We start from the raw sequence: 18990 nt of genomic DNA on the forward strand, positions 1-18990 counted from the left end.
ATAAACAACATATTCTGAAGTGCTGTAGACGAAATAGGTGTATATTCTGAACATAAACATACAGATTATGTACAAAAAAAATATTGCCCTCCCAAAAAGAGCTTACGTTTTATTAATTTCAGATAATTATACTACTATTTCACCCCCATTTCATTTATTACTATAGTATCTCAGACAGACATGCTCAAATGTACTTTTTCTCATGAATACAGATATTGATTGTTTTCAGTTTTTTTTTCATTGATCCTAAATTGTACAATGATGTGGAACATAGGTTTACACTAAAATTAAATACCCCACATTTCTTTTCAGCCATTTAATCATTATGTAAAATTATGTTAAAGGAGACAAACTCGAATTGAAAGCTGGTAGGTTTCACTACCAGCTGTGATAGCCTGCGCCCATACGTGTATTAATGTAATATTTAGGCCCACATTATTCAATAATGCCAAATCAACAGGGGAATTGATCTCCCCTGGTTCCCTATGGCTCATTAAAGATACAACACCCACACATGAAAAGGATGCAGTAAAATCACAGAGCCTGTGTATCAGAAGAAAATCCTTAAATAACAGTAGTGTGTGTTGTGTGTGTTGTGTGTGTGTGTGTGTGTGTTCAAAGGCAGCCACACTCTAATCCGGATTTTGTTTATTCTTGTGGGTGCAGGTTCAAAGTCTTTATTGCATAATTTATCACATAGAATCGCACTCCAAGTTTTAGTGAATCAAGTCACCTTTATTTGCATGAATCTTTGTGTCCAACCTTCCGGCCCCCCTTGGGGCCTTTTCAAGAACTCACCTCCCTTCTGTCAGGTCGCCAGGTGCTAACCCAAAAAAATATGAAAATAGACTCTATTTTATCCAAATAATCAATTTTTTTTAATTGTTTCCTTTTTCTCTGAAGTAATAAAACAGTACCTTGTATTTGATTCCAACGAAGATATAATTAATCCTTATTGGAAGCCAAACCAGCCTATTGGGTTTATTTAATGTTTACATGATTTTCTAGTAGACGTAAGCAGTGTTCTAATAGAAATATGGAATGGACATAAATATAGGCCAAATGTTTAGCAGCATGAGGGCCCAACTGACACCTTGGCCCACCGGGAGTTTTCCTGGTATTGCGGTGGGCCAGTCCGACACTGGACGTAAGATATGATGATCCAAATTACGGAAAGATCTGTTATCCAGAAAACCCCAGGTCTGGAAAACAGGTCCCATACCTGTCTATATAAAATGGCGCCAGAGATGTAATGTTGCTATTACCATGGAATTTTTTTCATCTTGAAAAAGGACTGCCTTTTGTTCTGTTTCCCCTACAGCCAGATCCTTCTCAGAAAGATAGAGCAGACTGAAGCCGGCTGGCACTGCGCACACATTCATATAAATTTGGTTATCACACTGTGCAAGGAAGTCCCAGCTGAATACATCAAAGATTACCTTCTCAAAGGAAAATTCCGCAGACATTTCAAAGAAATGGTTTGACAAAAAGAGAATTTCAGTTGCGTTTAAAGTGCAGCAAAAAGGACAGAAGCAAATAAATTCAGAGATTTTCATGTGTCCCGGCTCTTTTCAATAGCAAAGTACAACATTATGCACCATTAATGGACATGATAACAAATAAGTAAATAAATGAAATGGAATTTCTGTTTTTGCATCTACGGTAGTTCTTTTTCAACTACATGTATGGGATCCCTTATCCGTAAAGCTGATTCCCAAAAAGCTGCAAATAACGGAAAGGAGATCTCCCATAGTGTCCAATTTTGACAAATAATTTCAAATGGTTTCCTTTTTCTCTGTAAGAATAAAACAGTACCTTGTACTAAGCTACAATATGCCCTATGGAAAATGTTTAATCTGAAGCAAATGGAGCAATGACAGATGGCCCCTCTGCTCAAAAATGCTCACTTCAGCAATTTTTACATTGCTATATGTGCTTCAGGCACAGAGTTTCCCATTTATATATAAATGGTGACAGGTGGAGTGAGCATTTTGGCTGCTGCTGTTGTCAGTCTGATGGCATTGCCAGCTAAATGCCCAGTCTGAGATTAGCCTTAATCCTGCATTTGAGCCCAAATGCTGCCCTCCCCTATAGATTAAAAATATATTGGAATTTTTCAACAGTCTCTCATAGTGTTGCATGGACTGTAGCAGTTGGGGTTCCAAAGGTGCCTTGTGGTCTATGCTGATAAGACTTTGCAGGTACATGAGTGTTGGATAGATGGGCTGGGTAAAGTCAGCAAGATCTGCGCCTTTTAAATCAAGCCCTGTGTCTGCAGTGCTACTGTTGCCCAAACCCTTGCTCTCAGCAATCACCTGGATAAATATATCACGTTCAATAGTAACCATTTAGGATTTAAATGGAAATCAGTTGATATTTAGTTAGACTGCTTTTCTATATGGGCAAACTCCTATTATGAGATTGCTATTTCCCATTCTCTCTCATCAGAGTATTTGTTTCAGTTGATACTCTCTCTCTGTCAGCTGTCACCTCAAGATTTCCATTCTCTCATCTCGACTACACTGTTAAAGAACCACCATCTGTGCAAGGACAAATCTAGAGGCCATTACCAGCAACCACTGGGAAAAAAGACCTAAATCCCTGATTTGCAAACCATTCCTGGCTCTGGCTACTCTGACTACTCTGTTTTTTTTTTTGCAGCTGAAAGTAGCATATGGCTTTGGTGAGATAGAAATGACTAGGGAGGCCTAACTGAGTTCCAAAGCTATAGCCTCATGATCTGATTCTGTACTTGCAAGCATAATGGTATCTTAGATAAATATGGATTCGATCTGATAGTTGAGCAAATTATATTATTTGGCTCTTTTCCCTCTGTTCTCATGTAAATGAAACATGATACATGGGATTTGCAGCTATTGCAGAAGTGGGTGCATGACCATACCATCACAATGCAATCTGCTTCCCGCTCTTTGCTTGCCTTGTTGACAAGATTCGGTGTAATAAGCAGTTTTTCTTTTGATGGCAAGTATACTCCCTCATTAGTGGCGGAACTACCGGGGGAGCAGGGGGTGCTAGCGGGCCAGCACCCCCAACAGGGCCCCCCCCGGCAGCCCATGCGCTACAGAAAAAGCGGCCGTACAGAGAGCGACGGGGCCCGGCTGCGCGTCACGCACCAGGGCCCGCTGCCCTCTAGTTACGCTACTGTCCCTCAGAAATGGATTTAAAGGACCAATAAATATTTCACATATATTCCAGTAGAAGATACTGTTCTACAAACTTGCAATAATGGTTTATTTGATTCAAAAACTCTAAAATCATTTTTATAAATAAGCCTCTTTGTAGGCCTGGGCAGGCCCGGACTGGCAATCTGTGGGTTCTGGCAAATGCCTGAGGGGCTGCTATAAAGTCCCATAGAAAGTCAGTATTTAGTGGGCTGGTGGGTGCTGAATGGGCCTCTATGTGGGCTGATTGGGCCTCTGTGTACCTGAAATGCCAGGGCCTATTTTAATTCTCAGTCCGGACCTGGGCCTGGGTTCTGTCATCCAAAGGCAACGACCATGATCATTTTGGGCATGTGGTAATTACATGTGTCCACTGGCGGGTGAGAAAACACTGCATAATTCCAGGCGCTGGGTCACCCAGGTGATTAATAGCAACAAAACACCAAGAACTGCTCCTCTGATTGCATGAGTCTAGACCAGTGATCTCCAACCAGTGGCTCGCAAGCAACATGTTGGATGTTGCTCTCAGTTGCCTCAATGCAGGTTTGAATTTCACTCTTGGAGGCAAGTTTTGGTTGCATAAAATCAGAGCCTCCTGTAGACTACCAGTCCACATAGGGGTTACCAAGTAGCCAACTACAGCCCTTATTTGGCATCCCCAGAAACATTTTCATGCTAGTGTTGCTCCCCAGCTCTTACATTTGAATGTGGCTCATGGGTAAAAAAAGGTTGAGGATCCCTGGTCTAAATGGTTGCCATTGTAAACACTTGTGGATCAGCGGCCCAGAAATGTAACAATCATTGAAATCAATGGGTCTCAGCATTTTTGCCACTATTAATCATGTGCAGAAAAAGTACCTGGAATTGTGCTTCATGTCAGTGCCCTATAGATCCTTTTGGGTTTACTTTGCATGTCAAGAAGGCGATACACTTTTTAGAGTATAATAAAGTACATGTACTCCTTAGGTAATAAGCAGAGGTATATTTTAGGCATGGCTCTCTGAACACAGGGGCATCGTCTAGGACAGCATATGAAGAGCTTACCAATTATTTCATTATAAAAATTACAATTTTCTTACTATGAATCTTAAATTTGTCAGAGGAACAAATATCCATGGATCGGAACTGTACCTGTCAAAAAGTGGTTAAACAAGCATGGGTTCAAGAAGACAGAAACTGATAAAACACTGGTGGTGTTTGCATCACTGACAATCATTAACCAGCCAGTGAGTTATGGAAGAATATGTGCCATTTATATCAAAGAAAAAAAGAAGCCAAGGGGAAAGAGAGCTGTGCACAATGGAAGCAAATGGGCAGAGGTTGCTGTACTAGTCCGGTTTCCTGATTTCTAAAGTCGTGTAAAATTATTAGTTGTGTATTATTATTGAGCAAAAAGTGTGTATAAAATGGTATAAAATAAATAGTACATTTATAATGCTGTATATTGCTGTTTGTGTGATTTTACAATGCTCACTGCCATCCCTGAAATCATCCATTAAAAAGAACTAATGCGCTAACCTATTCATGATAATGAGATACCGTATATACTCGAGTATAAGCCGAGTTTTTCTGCCCCCAAAATATGCTGAAAAACTCTACCTCGGCTTATACTCGAGTCAAGTGCAAAAATGGTCACCGGCGTCCAAGAATAGTCACCGGCGTCCAAGAATAGTCACCGGCGTCCAAGAATAGTCACCGGCGTCCAAGAATAGTCACCGGCGTCCAAGAATAGTCTCCAAGAATATTCGCCGGCGTCCAAGAATGGTCGCTGGCATCCAAAAACGAGACGCAGGCACCTCCAATGGGAGCAGAAACCCTCAATTTTTTTGATTGAAACTTACCAGAAGCTGCTGCATTTCTCACCCTAGGCTTATACTCGAGTCAATAAGTTTTCCCAGTTTTTGGAGGTAAAATTAGGTACCTCGGCTTATACTCGGGACGGCGTATATTCGAGTATATACGGTACATTTTAGAAGCATAAAAAGCATTATGGTGAACAATCGTTTTTACACAGCATTTTTCAAGTGCCCATTGGCAATATATTACACAGGTCTTTGCATAGATCTAAAATCAATAAATAAGCACAATTTGCCTGTTTCTCAGATATTTATATGTTGTTTTTTACACAGCTTTGTAAATAGGCTGTTAGTCACAGATGAAGCAACAGAAAATAATCGAGAGTATTCCTTAAGGATTGCAGTAGTTAGTTTCAGGGAGTTTACTATGACCTTGAAGACTACCCATAATCCACAGACACAATGTGGATTCAATTTGCATCAAGTCCCAAATTTGCCACCGTATTTTGAAATATAGTAACATTTCAGTACATTGGCTCATATAGCTAAAATGGATTGTGTAATGTATGTATATCTTTATTTCTATGGCCCTACTGTTTTAAATAAATGTACTAATCAGAATAACACTTCATTTATCACTTTATAAATAGATGCTGATTAAAACATTCTGCCATTATTGCCATCTGCTTTACCATCCTTTCTCCATAAAATAAATAGAGGAAAACTCTTTATCACCCTGTACAGTCTTTATGAGTGGGTTCCAAAAGGGGAGATTTTTCAGCATGACATGGCTGCATCATGATGTCTCCCTCATTCTAAGGGCAACAACTTGTCTTACATTATTTCAATATTTAATCTTCCACTCTCTCATCATGTCAACGCTAAATCTAAATTCTTACATAAAAGAAACAAGAAGAATGTTATGCCAGAAGAAAAAACAAATTCCCCTTCCCATCTTCCAGTGTAGGCACTGAAAGCTGTGTCAGCCAAGCCAGTGGGACATCTCAACTAAAATGCAACTAAACATCTGTGATGGCACCTGTATTCGAATGATTACATATTCATATTGCAAATTGGAATTGTTCTGGCCTATGTGGTGGAGTGCTGATAATGGAAGCCAGTGTTGACCACTCCCTGTTTTTGAAACCACACCCATATTACCAGTAGAACTTTTAAGACCATATCCACATTAATGGTGGTAGCACACCAAAAAAACCTAATGGTTGGAGCTCACTGCGGGGATATTACTCATATGTGAAACAGGTTTATTAAGTGATATTAAGACATATTCTTACATCCATATGCCTCTTCCCCCCCCCCTGTGGATAACACAGCATAGGGAGCATAGGGTAAACAGAGTATGACACACACAGGTAGCATAGGGCAGGCAGAGTATGGCACACATACAAGCAGCATAGGGCAAACAGAGTATGGCACACAATGGTAGCATTGGACAGGCAACGTATGGCACACACAGGGAGCATAGGACAGGCAGAGTATGGCACACAAAGGGAGTATAGGACAGGCAGAATATGGCACACACAGGGAGCATAGGACAGGCAGAGTATGACACACACAGGGAGCATAGGACAGGCAGAGTATGGCACACAAAGGGAGTATAGGACAGGCAGAGTATGGCACACACAGGGAGCATAGGACAGGCAGAGTATGACACACACAGGGAGCATAGGACAGGCAGAGTATGGCACACACAGGGAGCATAGGACAGGCAGAGTATGACACACACAGGGAGCATAGGACAGGCAGAGTATGGCACACACAGTCAAAGTAGGTCAGGAACCACTCAAGAATGTGATTGTATGTGTATTGGCACCTGGATATTTAGAGTTTAAATAACCAAATTCAGTAATTAGAAGGAAGTCCATATACTTTTGGCCATACAATGTATAAAAAGTAAACTAAACAACACACAATGCACAGCAAAGCAATGTAGAAGAAACAACATTGTCTGCCTTTCGACAGAATGCTTTCTTCTCCAAGTCAAATGTTAAAAATCTGTCAGTGGTGACAATATAGGATTATTTATACACAAAAGAAGCCTCATTAAAATGAATGACCAATATAGACATAAATATTGTTTAAACAATAATTGCCATTATAGCTCATTAAACAGAGGAAAGGACTGAACAGTCGAGTTCTTCCATCTACTTAACTAATGGATGTTGACATTATGGAAAAACTCTTTTAAACGTATTTAATACTCTTTTGCTGGCAAAGCAAACAAGAATAATAACAAAAGAGACGTACATTGTAACTTTTACAAGACTGATCTTGAAATGTTCTTCAGAGCACACTGATGACATCTCAAGAGATTAAAGATGCATAACTCTGCCGAGACTGCCGCCATTTGCGTCAGAGAGTCCCACAGCGGCAAAGGCAGTCTAGGTAAAGGTTTTAACTTCTATTCTAAATTTATATTTTACACATTCATTTTGTTTCCCTTCCCTTTCTTTCAAGATTACCAGAAATGATAACCTGAAAAAAAAGGGAAATAAACACAGGACTGAAGCACAACCTTGTTTTGGGACACCAAGCATTGCGATGTTACCGGCTCGATCAAAATTCAACATTGAGACAACAATGTAAACAAATGTGAGCTTGTAAGCGTTGGTTATGAAGCCAGCGAATCAGTTCTTTAAATTAATTGACTATATTCTTCATGCAATGCTATTAGTCATATACAGGAATGAATGCCAAACCATCTGCAGTAAATGTAATATATCCTTACAAACACATTGTGAATGATTCATTAGTGCTCATTAGCTGTATCCAGGAGCATTCTAGAATCAGAAGCTGTTCTTGTCGGAGACAGTTGTTGAGCTTTTTAATTCATTGCTATTCATAAAACAGGGTGACAAATTAGTGATTCACCAAATCCTCTATTTGGGGATTTGGGTGAATCCTGAATCTTTCAAACAAGATTCACCGAATCCCAAACTGAATCAGAACCCAAGTCTGCATTTGCAAATTTGTGTTAGGATTAAAGAGAGTGTGTGATTTGTGCAACAAAATTTGATGGAAAAGTAGTACCCTGCTTCCTTAGCTTTACCTGATAATTACTAAAATACTATATAATATTTTTATTGTTCTTATATTTTATATAGGACCAAAATGATGGCACTTTAAACCTTGCTGGATCAAATATAATATTACACAACAATATAAAAAAAAAATCCTATAGAGAATTGTATGAAAAATCTGCGCTAGCCCATTCCTAGGAGTTGAAGAGACAGAAATAATCTTTTAATCTCTTTTAAACTCTGAAATGTCACTAGTTCCATTCATCTTTTTGTTCTGTTTGCTTCTTTTTTTTAAGCTCACATTTTACAGTGTGTTCCTTATTATAGGCACAACTTGTCTGATAAATGACCCAGAGTGTACAAAACAAATACATGCAATTTAGTGTAATCCAATAAAAAAAAGTCAATAAGCGATGGCACAAGAACACATTTCAACACTAACCTCACATGTGGGAGATGATGAATCCCGCCCGCCTTAAATCAAGCCTGCACGCGGTTGACTTTATGGCCGTAAAACATGTGAAGAATTCACCTAGGAATTGATCAATCTGCAGCTGCTACTATAATGCATCAACGGCATGGAAATAGCCGATCTTCAAGGAAATGTAATAACAGGTTTGGAAATTCTAATTCTAAGAAAACCATTTCATAAGTAGCTTCACATCCCAGTGTATTTAGAAATTATGCACCTTGTGGGTTTCACAAAACACTATATGGCTGTGTTAGAAACACTATTATGTACTGTATTTCCCAATAAAATTATATGACTTTGAAAATCTTCTATGAACGTCTGTGCGTGAAATTGACTGCATTCATTTATAAAACATTTCATTGTACTGTAGTGTACCTGACCAGGAGTCCTTGGATTCCTACAGGGAATAATGCTGACAGAGTAAATAGATTATGCACATGGTCTTGACCCGGCTTTATTAGTTTATAGGTATGTGACTTGCGCCATTATGCTTTGCTGCTAATGAATGCAGACGTTGGTCAAGGGAAACAGGGAGGGAGTATAAATAATCGTGCAAAGATCTACATAAGGTAATGAGATTGAGAAAATAAATTTCCTGTCTGGAAACACATAAAGAGGGATTAACCATGGACTTGCTTTTATATTATTTGGGAATATAGGGGCAAATTCACTAAGTGCCGAAACTGCGCTAGCGACGGCTTGCCGCACTTTGCCACACTTCGCTAGGCGTAGTTTCGCCAGGGCTGCACAAATTCACGAAGATCCAAAGTTGCACACAGGTTACTGATCACTTGTGAAGTTGTGCTTGCGATAATAAGATAAGCAGTCCGAAGTTACGCTAGCGATGCCTAATTAGCATACGGCTTGCAGTTAAAGTACAATGGACGTGTATGCTGCAGCAACTACATTACACTACGCAAGGCCAGGGAAACTTAATAAAATGTAATAGAGGTCTTATATTGCCCTACACATGTGCCCACTGTATAGTTTAGGTGCCAAATGTAAGGGGGAAGGAGGGTACACCAAAAACAATTTTTGATCTTTTTCCGCCTATCACCCAGTAAAAAGTAAAAAAAAAACGCCAGTGTCTTTTGGGACTTAGACAAAAATTTCAACTATTTTTAGAGAAACTCCTACTCTATTGCACTTTGCCTGGTCTGAGCTGGTGAAGTAAAGTCTGGTGCAAAAGGTAACGTTCAGAAAAAATCTGCAACTTAGTGAATTAGCGTAGTTACGTCCCTTTGCCAGAGCGCAACTTTGCCTGGCATAAGGGTGCGAATTTACGCCAGGGACCATTAGTAAATCGGCCCCATAGATGTTCAAGGTGACACAGGTAGGCCCATTTATCAGCATTCTCATTTTAGTGGCTATAGAGATTTTCGAAACCACAAATAAACAAATTTTTTCTAAAGCCACAAAATGCCAGGTCATTTATTAAAAGATCCGAATATAAAAATCATGATCAAATAAATGCTGAACAATGCTAGCAGAATCAAGTTTTTTTCCATTTAGGTTTTTTCTTAAAGGGGTTCCTTCCAACATTTTTTTTCAGTTGAGTTGTTTGGGGTAGGCGACAGAGAAGGTACTTGCCTGGTGCCCCTCCAGCTTTGCGCCCTAGGCAGTGCCTACTCTGTCTACCCCTAGTTCTGGTGAGTTCACCAGAAATAAAGACTTTTTCCAATTACTTTCTATTTTCTATGTGCAACCATTTTTCTAATATTGAAGTGTTAGTCTTATTTTTCACATTTCTAAAGCTGCTCTATATTGAAACATATAGTGGATACATTTCTTATCTCTGTCCCTGCTGAGCAGAATACATTAGTTGCTAATACTCCACAGATGCTGCTGAAAAATGTAAAAAATGTATTAACTAGATGTTGCAAAATTGTAACAGTTCAGAATCTGCACCTAAATTACTGAGCTGCCAGACTGAAACACCAGAGACAGGAACCTTAAAATTTAAACTTCGATTTTGGAAAGACGGTAAAAAAATAAAAAATAAAAAATGGAAAGCAATTGGAAAAAGTCTTCATTTCTGGTGAACAATCTGAAAATAACTCAATTGAAAAAGTATTTGGATGGTGAACAATCCCTTTACATAAGAAACCATTCTAGTTGTTCAGTCAAGGTATAAAAAAACTTGAACATTCGACCTTTGATAAATAACCCGCTTAATAAACTTCAAATTTTTTTAGTGTTAGAGACATTTTAAAAATACTAGTTTTGTGATAAAAAAACACAATTTGTGAAAAAAAAAAAAACCCAGAAATCGAAATGTAAGTAAATCAGTGTCTTAGGGAAAATAGTGTCGCCTAAGGAACATATTCAAAATACGATCATTTATCACCCAAGATGCTGCCAAAATTCTTATTCACTCTCTCATCATATCGCGTCTAGACTACTGTAACTCTCTTTTAATTGGCCTTCCCTCCAGAGACTGTCACCTCCAGTCCATAATGAACACTGCAGCGAGGCTCATAAACCTCAGCAACTGCTCCTCCTCTGCCTCGCCATTCTGTCAATCCCTGCACTGGCTTCTGCTACCTTTCAGAATAAAATTCAAATTAATGACCCTGACATTCAAAGCACATAATTCTGCCCCACCCTACATCTCTGAACTCATCTCGATAAACTCACTCAACCGCTTACTACGCTCCTCTACTGACCTGCTCCTCTCATTACCTCCTCACATGCTCGCATTCAAGACTTTGCAAGGGCTGCACCCCTTCTCTGGAATTCTCTCCCATGGTCTGTCCGACTTTCTCCCAACCTTTCTGCTTTCAAAAGATCTCTTAAAATGCACTTCTTTAGAGAAGTGTACCCTCACTCTGCTGAACTAACAAATGCAATACCAAATACAGTACTACATCTCTCTCACTCACTTAATTCTGATCATGCCCACTCCCACACCTTGTGTCTTATTCCCTTCCCTTTAGATTGTAAGCTCTTTTGCACAGGGCCTTCCTCACCTTTTGTACCGGTATTGGCTGTGATGTATGTAACTCCATATGCTCTATGTATGTAATTAATGTGATTTAGTTGTATAAACATATTTACTTTACAGCGCTTTGAAATATGCTCATGCAACATTATGCTTAATGTGCAAGGACAGCACTCCCATAACACTATAAGGGTCATTTACTAAAATTGATGGATAGGGCATATTGATTCAAATTCAATTCATTAAAATACTTGTGTACAAACACAATCCTACACTTCTATAAGGTTGCCAATGAGTCACATGCTGACTTTTCTGATGAATATTGGTGGACTGTGTTTATTGACACCTATTGGAACCCTAAAGCAACATCCACAAGGCCATTGCCATGGGTATTACATTCCCAAATCCCGACCATTGTACAACAAGTATAAAAAAGAGGCAATCTTACTTTTCTGTAGACAATCATGTTGGGAGTGTTGTCCTCAGGATCAGGAACTCCCACAACACTTGCGTCAGAGGACTGAGCCATGATTGATTTGTCCCAAACACTGCAAAGACAAAGATATGTCAGTACCAAGAGGCTCTGTCAGCTACATACAGTTTAAAGAATATCCGAGGATTATTCTGCTCTTATTGAATTATGTATTTCCAATCAAGTAATGTTATAGCTGACAGAAATAAGCATGTGTATTAGCTTAATGAAGACTCAAATACCAAGAGAAGGAATGAGCAGTGGAATTTCACCAGATGAACTATATGAATTTGACATGCTGATATATTTAATAACTAGAGGAAGATATACAGTATCCAAGAAAACGAGCAAAATCTTCGACATTAAAAAGCCCCACATTTTCCATATCAAAACACTGACCCTCCTCCATATAAGAGAAAAATGACACATCTTTCTGCAAAGACCTGGCAAAAGAACTTGGGAATCAATCATATATACAGTAACAAGTATTATGTGAAAAGGAAAATGAGGTGACAACCTGTTTTGCATATATATAATGAAGTTGTGCGTCAGTCAGAGCCCACTCAAGTCCTCTATATTTTAGGTAGACAGGCAGAAAAGGAAACAAACAGGAAAAACATGTCAAGAATTTTCATATCGAATTCAAGTCTCTGATTCTCTAGTCTTTTGCACAAAGATTTTTGTTTTCCTACTACCTTTGCCCATAAAATAGTTTTGCACATGCCCAGGCGTATTCTTACCTCTCTGACGCCTACATTCATTCTATAATACTGCAAGTATATGTGTTGACTGTTTCATAAACACAAAACTCTTTTCCTTAAAAGAGAAGGAATGCACTATTAACTGATGCATTTTGAAAAAAACTTTTTTTCCCATGACAGTATCCCTTTAAAGAGCTTCTACTTAAGGTTGAGACATGAAACAAATAAAGGTTCTGACCCCCATTGACTAATTGACTTGATGGTTTGTTTCTCAAACTAAAGAGGGTAAAGTCCATTGTCTGCCCACATTCTTCTGTAATGCAAGTATTGAATATCTCTAGCTTCAATAAGCATCAGGAGTAAAGTGTACACTGGCCTTACACTAATGAACATATTGAAACATTCACACACATTTAAACTTCGATGGTATTCAGTATTACAAGATGTCTATAGTTCTTTTGGCTCAGAGAAGGCTATTTTCTAACTTGCCTCATTAATTCTTTAATTAAATTAGAGTAAGATCACCCGATGAGAGAGTTTCTCCCATTCTACTGAACAGAAGCCCATTGATTAAAGGTTTTATCAAGAATGGTATCTGTATTTTCTTTTGCGTTTCAATTCTACAAAGGAATTTTTTCTTGATTTTGTCTGGGTTACTTTTTTCTCATATACTAGACCTTGACACTATTGACAATATTTGGGTAGTTTGTATGTAGAGGTCTCTTTTGTACCACCAAATGATTTATTTTTACTTTTTAATTTACTCTAGCCTAGGGGCAGATTTATTAAAAATCAAGTTGGCATCTACTACTTAATTCGAGAAAAAGAGTGAAAAACCATGAAAGCGAAAAATACACGTGAACATTGTCTGAAATCTCAAATAGTCAGGATTTATTAAAGAAAAAAACTGGGACAATTTGTAAATAAAAACAGCTCCAGAGAGTGTATAGAAGTCATTGGGAATATTCTCAAATATTCTTAAAATAGTTTTTCATTTTAAAGTATACTGGGGAAATAAGGAACAAATATATTTTAAAAACTCTTATTATAAATCAAACTGTTCCTTACAGACTTTGCCAGTGGATGGATAAGAAATGCAGCATGGGATATATTTCAGCCTCATTGAAAATTAATGTAAAAATGTGATTATCAACATTGTTTTGGTTTGACATTTTGTTGCCTTTTTTTCCACAAACTGGAATTTTAAAAATCTGTCCCTAAGTGTTTATTTGGTTACTGCTCCAAACAAGTAGAAGATAATACATCATGAATCCTTGTATTTTGGCTGCATGAATGCTATTGTATTGCCTGTTATACATGTAACAATTCCCAGTACCTTGTTAACTCTCCATGCCCCCATATGTAATAAAAGGCACTAAGGGGCAGATTTACTAAGGGTCGAATATCGAGGGTTAATTAACCCTCGATATTCGACCAGGAACTAAAATCGTTCGACTTCGAATATCGAAGTCGAAAGATTTAGCGCAAATCCTGCGATCGAACGATCGAAGGATTATTCGTTCGATCGAACGATTAAATCCTTCGAATCGAACGATTCGAAGGATTTTAATCCAACGATCGAAGGAATATCCTTCGATCAAAAAAACGCAGGCAAGCCTATGGGGACCTTCCCCATAGGCTAAAATTGAGTTCGGTAGCTTTTAGCTGCCGAACTAGGGGGTCGAAGTTTTTCTTAAAGAGACAGTACTTCGATTATCGAATGGTCGAATAGTGGAACGATTTTTAGTTCGAATCGTTTGATTCGAAGTTGAAGTAGTAGTCGAAGGTCGAAGTAGCCCATTCGATGGTCGAAGTAGCCAAAAAAACACTTCGAAATTCGAAGTTTTTTTAATTCGAATCCTTCACTCGAGCTTTGTAAATGTGCCCCTAAGTGTGCCCTGGAGCAGTAACCAATAAGATGTTTGCTTTTAAACAGGTGACCAGTAAATTCTAACTGCTGATTGGTTGCTATGGGCTACTGCTCTTGGGCAAACTTAGCACCTTTTATTACATTATCCCCCATGAGTATAACAAAGGAATTTTCCAAAATAGTTTCTTGCCATTTACCATAGAAGCAGCAAAGAGGAACAGGCATCTTTCAGCCTAGAAATAACACCGACGACATAATGAGGGGATATCCATCTTCACATCACCATCTAGGGCAATTCTCTAGGGAATAGATTTTCCATAATCCTTTTGGTACAAATGGATATCCTTTACTGAATGCTGTTCTTGTTTGTTGAATTGCAAATTCAAAACATGGACACATATGATTCAAATCAGCAGATTTTTTTTACATGACAAAGGACATTTGTCAGTTCTATATAACCAGTACCAATTTAAATTGCATAATGTAATATTACAGCAATGGGATTAAGCTACATTGGGCACAAGTGGATTTTACTTTTAGCTGCAGCATCTAATGTTCCATGTATAGAAATCTGATTTAAAGCCATAAAAAAAATGTCGATCTTGATAAGCATTCCACAATGATTTCTTACATAAAAAGGCAATTGAAAATTGGATTTCCTATTGTGTGAATCAATATGGATCAATGAGCTGAGTTGCAACATTACATATGATTTGATGTCTCCTCTTCTGCTGCTGACTATACTGTATGTGAGCACAGGGAAAGGATAACAGTAGTCAAAACCAGTATATTTTCAAGGCCACTGTGGCCATCTTGGAACAGGGGCATATACAGTAGCTATAGATTTTATGATAACAGATGTCATTTCATTTTGTTATAAGTATATAAAATAAATAATATTCCCATATAATATGGTTATACAATTGTGGGGTTTACCCTCTTACGGGTACCCAGAACAGCAACTGAGGGGGAGCAGCCAGAAGGCCAGTTAGAATGGAGTTTCCCATGAACACATATTTGCCTGTTTTGATATTCTATAACAAACAACATATCTAAAAAGCTCTGCTCAGTAATATCTCAAATGCAACAACCACAGACACAAACGGCTCTCCTACATGGGAGATGGGAGTACATGGGAGATGGCCATCATGTAATTAGGAGATTTCTGGAAAATGGGTTTCTGGATAAAAGATGCCATACCTGTATAAGATTATGGGTAGAAAGAGAATATATAGCCAACTATATGCAAATGATTTAGTGCATGTTCAGCCATTTATACTATTTTGGCCAAGGCTGCAAGTATGCTTAAGTCAATATTGTTTTGCAAAGTTACTCATATATTCTGGGAGCTGTGTCTGTATCAAGTTATTTGTAAAGCCAGTTAAAAGCTATAGATGTATTGAGCATTCCTCCATTAACGCTGCAAGAGAAAGACCAATGTATTTGTACCAGGAAAAACAATGAATGAGGAGACTATGTAATGAGCTAATTTATCCACGACAATACAATTAAATCATTTTGATATTGGTCCAACGATACAGTGATCATGTTGTAGCTGAAATTTTCACAGATATATTTTAAAATTAATTGTAAAATAAGTCAAATGTAGCATATTATGGCAACAGGTTGTATATAAATTCTTTATTTTTTCAAAATGTTTCATGTCTTTTTCATTTGATGCAACATTTTTGAGATAATTGGTAGGTGCCAGACACATGCACACTATGTGCAGCCGTCTCTGTATGTGTGTGATGGCGGCCCTACATGTAAGGATATTGCCTTTGTGTGCAAGGTTTCGATAAAACCATTGGTTTAAATAGCAATGTATGATGCATAGTTATACACCATGCCTGTGAGCCAGAATGCTCAGGACCTGGGGCTTTCCAGATAATGGATCTTTCCTTAATTTGGATCTTCATACCTTAAGTCTACTAGAAAATCAAGTTAACATTAAATAAACCCAACAGGTTGGTTTTGCCTCTAATAAGGATTAATTATATCTTAGTTTGGATCAAGTACATGTTACTGTACTATTATTATAGAGAAAAAGGAAATCATTTTTTAAAATGTGGATTATTTGGATAAAATGGCATCTATGGGAGATGGCCTTTCCGTAATTTGGATCTTTTTGGATAACACGTACAAAAGTGCTAGGATTTGTAGATGAATAGAGGGAATGAAACAAAATACACCATACAAAGTCCGGATGCATGGCAGCATGCTTGGGAAAGCAAGCAGAGTTGCTAGGATATACAGTAATATTGAGGCAATGTATTGTGGAAAGGTTCAGAGCAACAGTGACTGATTGGAATACATAGCAGAAAGTATGAAACGTTAAAGAAAATGGCTGCGATAAACCGTATAATGTTTTGGACACACTGTAGGGTGGGTGAGATGTGCACTATAGTTGCCAGTGTATGGCTGGTGCATATTTGTATTTAGAAAGTGTGCACAGTTACAGGGGAAAAAGATGAAAAAAGTACAAGTGAGTCTGTGTACAGTACGATTGAATTGCTAGTCTTTATAGAGATTTAATGGTATTTGCTAATCAGTTACATGATGAGTGCACAAATCTGTGGAGCTACAAATTGCCCGTGGCGTCTGGGCTGTTGACTCAGTATCCGCTAATCACAAAGAGATGTCCATTGAGCATATCTAGTGCATTTCCCAGGACTGACAGGCTGACAATTCTATATTTCCTTCATGAAAGATTAAAAACAGAAAGGTTGAAGCATATGAGATAATAAACTACAATTGTTGATAGGGGTTATGAAGGTGAGCACACAGGTTAAGATACCAAGATAAAAAAGTAAATATAATTTCTATTTTGTGTTGTAGCAAAAGCAAAAAGATCTACAGTTATTAACACAATAACATAGCTACTGCCTGCACTCATGGAATAGGACATCTAAACAAAAATCTGTAATTTCCATCCCAACAATGAGGCTCATTCCAGAAATTAGATCACATAGAAATATGAGACTACTTTGATGCTGTTGGATGTTAGAGGGTTCCAAAGTTTTATCTGTGAAGCAGATTTTTTTTTAATTTCAAGTCAGTGCTGATCAAAGTTATTCCACAATCAAAAGATCCATGGAGCACCGTGTGGAATAGGTTTAATAAGTGTTAGCTGAGAGAAAGGGGATTAAGTGCTTTGCAACTTGGCACATTTTCAAGTAAAGTCTTGAGAACTATTCAGGAGTGTTAAACTAGAACAAGAAGAGTTAGGGGAGAGACAGTGCTGGAGCTTCATGCATTATACTGCATATTCTGTTTACTATTTCAGCCTTTAATACGTGTTTTAAAAAGTGTTAAGGTTTCATCACTACTACAGTAGGCTCCTATGCATTTAGCCTTTATAAAAAAAACAACTTGCTAGGGATGCACCGAATCCAGAATTTGGCCTTTTTCAGCAGGATTCAAATTTGGCCGAATCTAAGTGCCTGGCCGAACTGAATCCGAACCCCAAAATCATGTGACTTTTCGTCACACAAACAAGGAAGTCAAAATTTTTAAAATCTTTCTATTCGTTTTTTTTACTCTCTTTCCCCCTTGTTTCCCTAATTTACATATGCAACTTAGGGTTCGGATTCGTTTCAGTATTGGGCAGAATCTTTCACAAAGGATTCGGGATTCGCCTGAATCCTAAAATTGTGGATTAGGTGAATCCCTACAACTTGCAGAACAGAGATTTAAAGGAGAACATATCCAAGCAAACCTTATGCTCAGCACCCACAGATTCAACGCATGCTGCTTCAGTGGTATTGTAGGGGTTACAAAGATGACCTGCTTTAATAAATGAAGAGCTGGAAAAATGTCCTGACACACTGATGCATAAAAGTGGATTTGGAATACATCTAGTGCAAAGTGACAGCTCTGTTAGTAGAAAAAAGAGCTTCCATAAAAACAGTACAAAGAGTTACTTGTATAAATAAACTATGACATGCAAAATAATAACTTCATCTCCGCTATTATACATAACACCAGCACTATTACTACTCCTTTGTATAACCTTAAAAATGGCACAACATGTACTATCCATCTTAACAAACAAACTGCTCTTACCACACCAGCAATATTGCTAGGAAAATGGTATCTTTAGAAAGTATGCTTAGAAGTTACCTAGATGGATGTTTTAAGAAAAAATACTTATTTTAGAGCCATCATCCACTATTTTAGCATCTTTTCATGGTATCTATCTGTACAGGTTATCAGAAAACCAAGAGTTTCAATTCATCTGGCTGGCCAGGTCAACAATGATGTTGCTTTAAACCCCTGGGCTTGTGCCCCTTTCAAGCATCCTGTGATGAGATTAACATATATGGGCTCATTTACAACCTGCAGGTAGCTGGTCTCTGCCCTCTGTTTTGGAGCACAGAAACCTATGTTTACCTATGTTCCCACCACCTGCCCCCATGAATACAGATCTGCCAAACTCATGGATTGCACTCATGGGTCTCTGTGTTTAAAACTTCATTCAGATGCGCAGGTTGGTGGCTGGTGCAGGCCAAATTA

At 38.1% G+C, this 18990-nt stretch overlaps 1 protein-coding gene across 4 annotated transcripts in view; it reads right to left on the reverse strand.

The window, feature by feature from the left end:
- Positions 1-18990, reverse strand: part of rgs6.L (regulator of G-protein signaling 6 L homeolog) — a 227755-nt gene that overhangs the window by 179726 nt on the left and 29039 nt on the right. For 2 of the 4 annotated variants that reach the window (XM_041571899.1, XM_041571901.1), the window contains exons 2-3: positions 12422-12476; positions 11881-11980 (exon numbers count right to left, since the gene is read on the reverse strand). In XM_041571899.1, coding sequence (XP_041427833.1) covers positions 11881-11980; positions 12422-12432 — 111 coding nt within the window. In that variant the 5' untranslated portion in view covers positions 12433-12476. 4 annotated transcript variants of the gene reach the window in all.

The sequence above is a fragment of the Xenopus laevis genome, chromosome 8L, assembly GCF_017654675.1.
Source record: "Xenopus laevis strain J_2021 chromosome 8L, Xenopus_laevis_v10.1, whole genome shotgun sequence".
In the NCBI taxonomy this organism is placed as follows: domain Eukaryota; kingdom Metazoa; phylum Chordata; class Amphibia; order Anura; family Pipidae; genus Xenopus; species Xenopus laevis.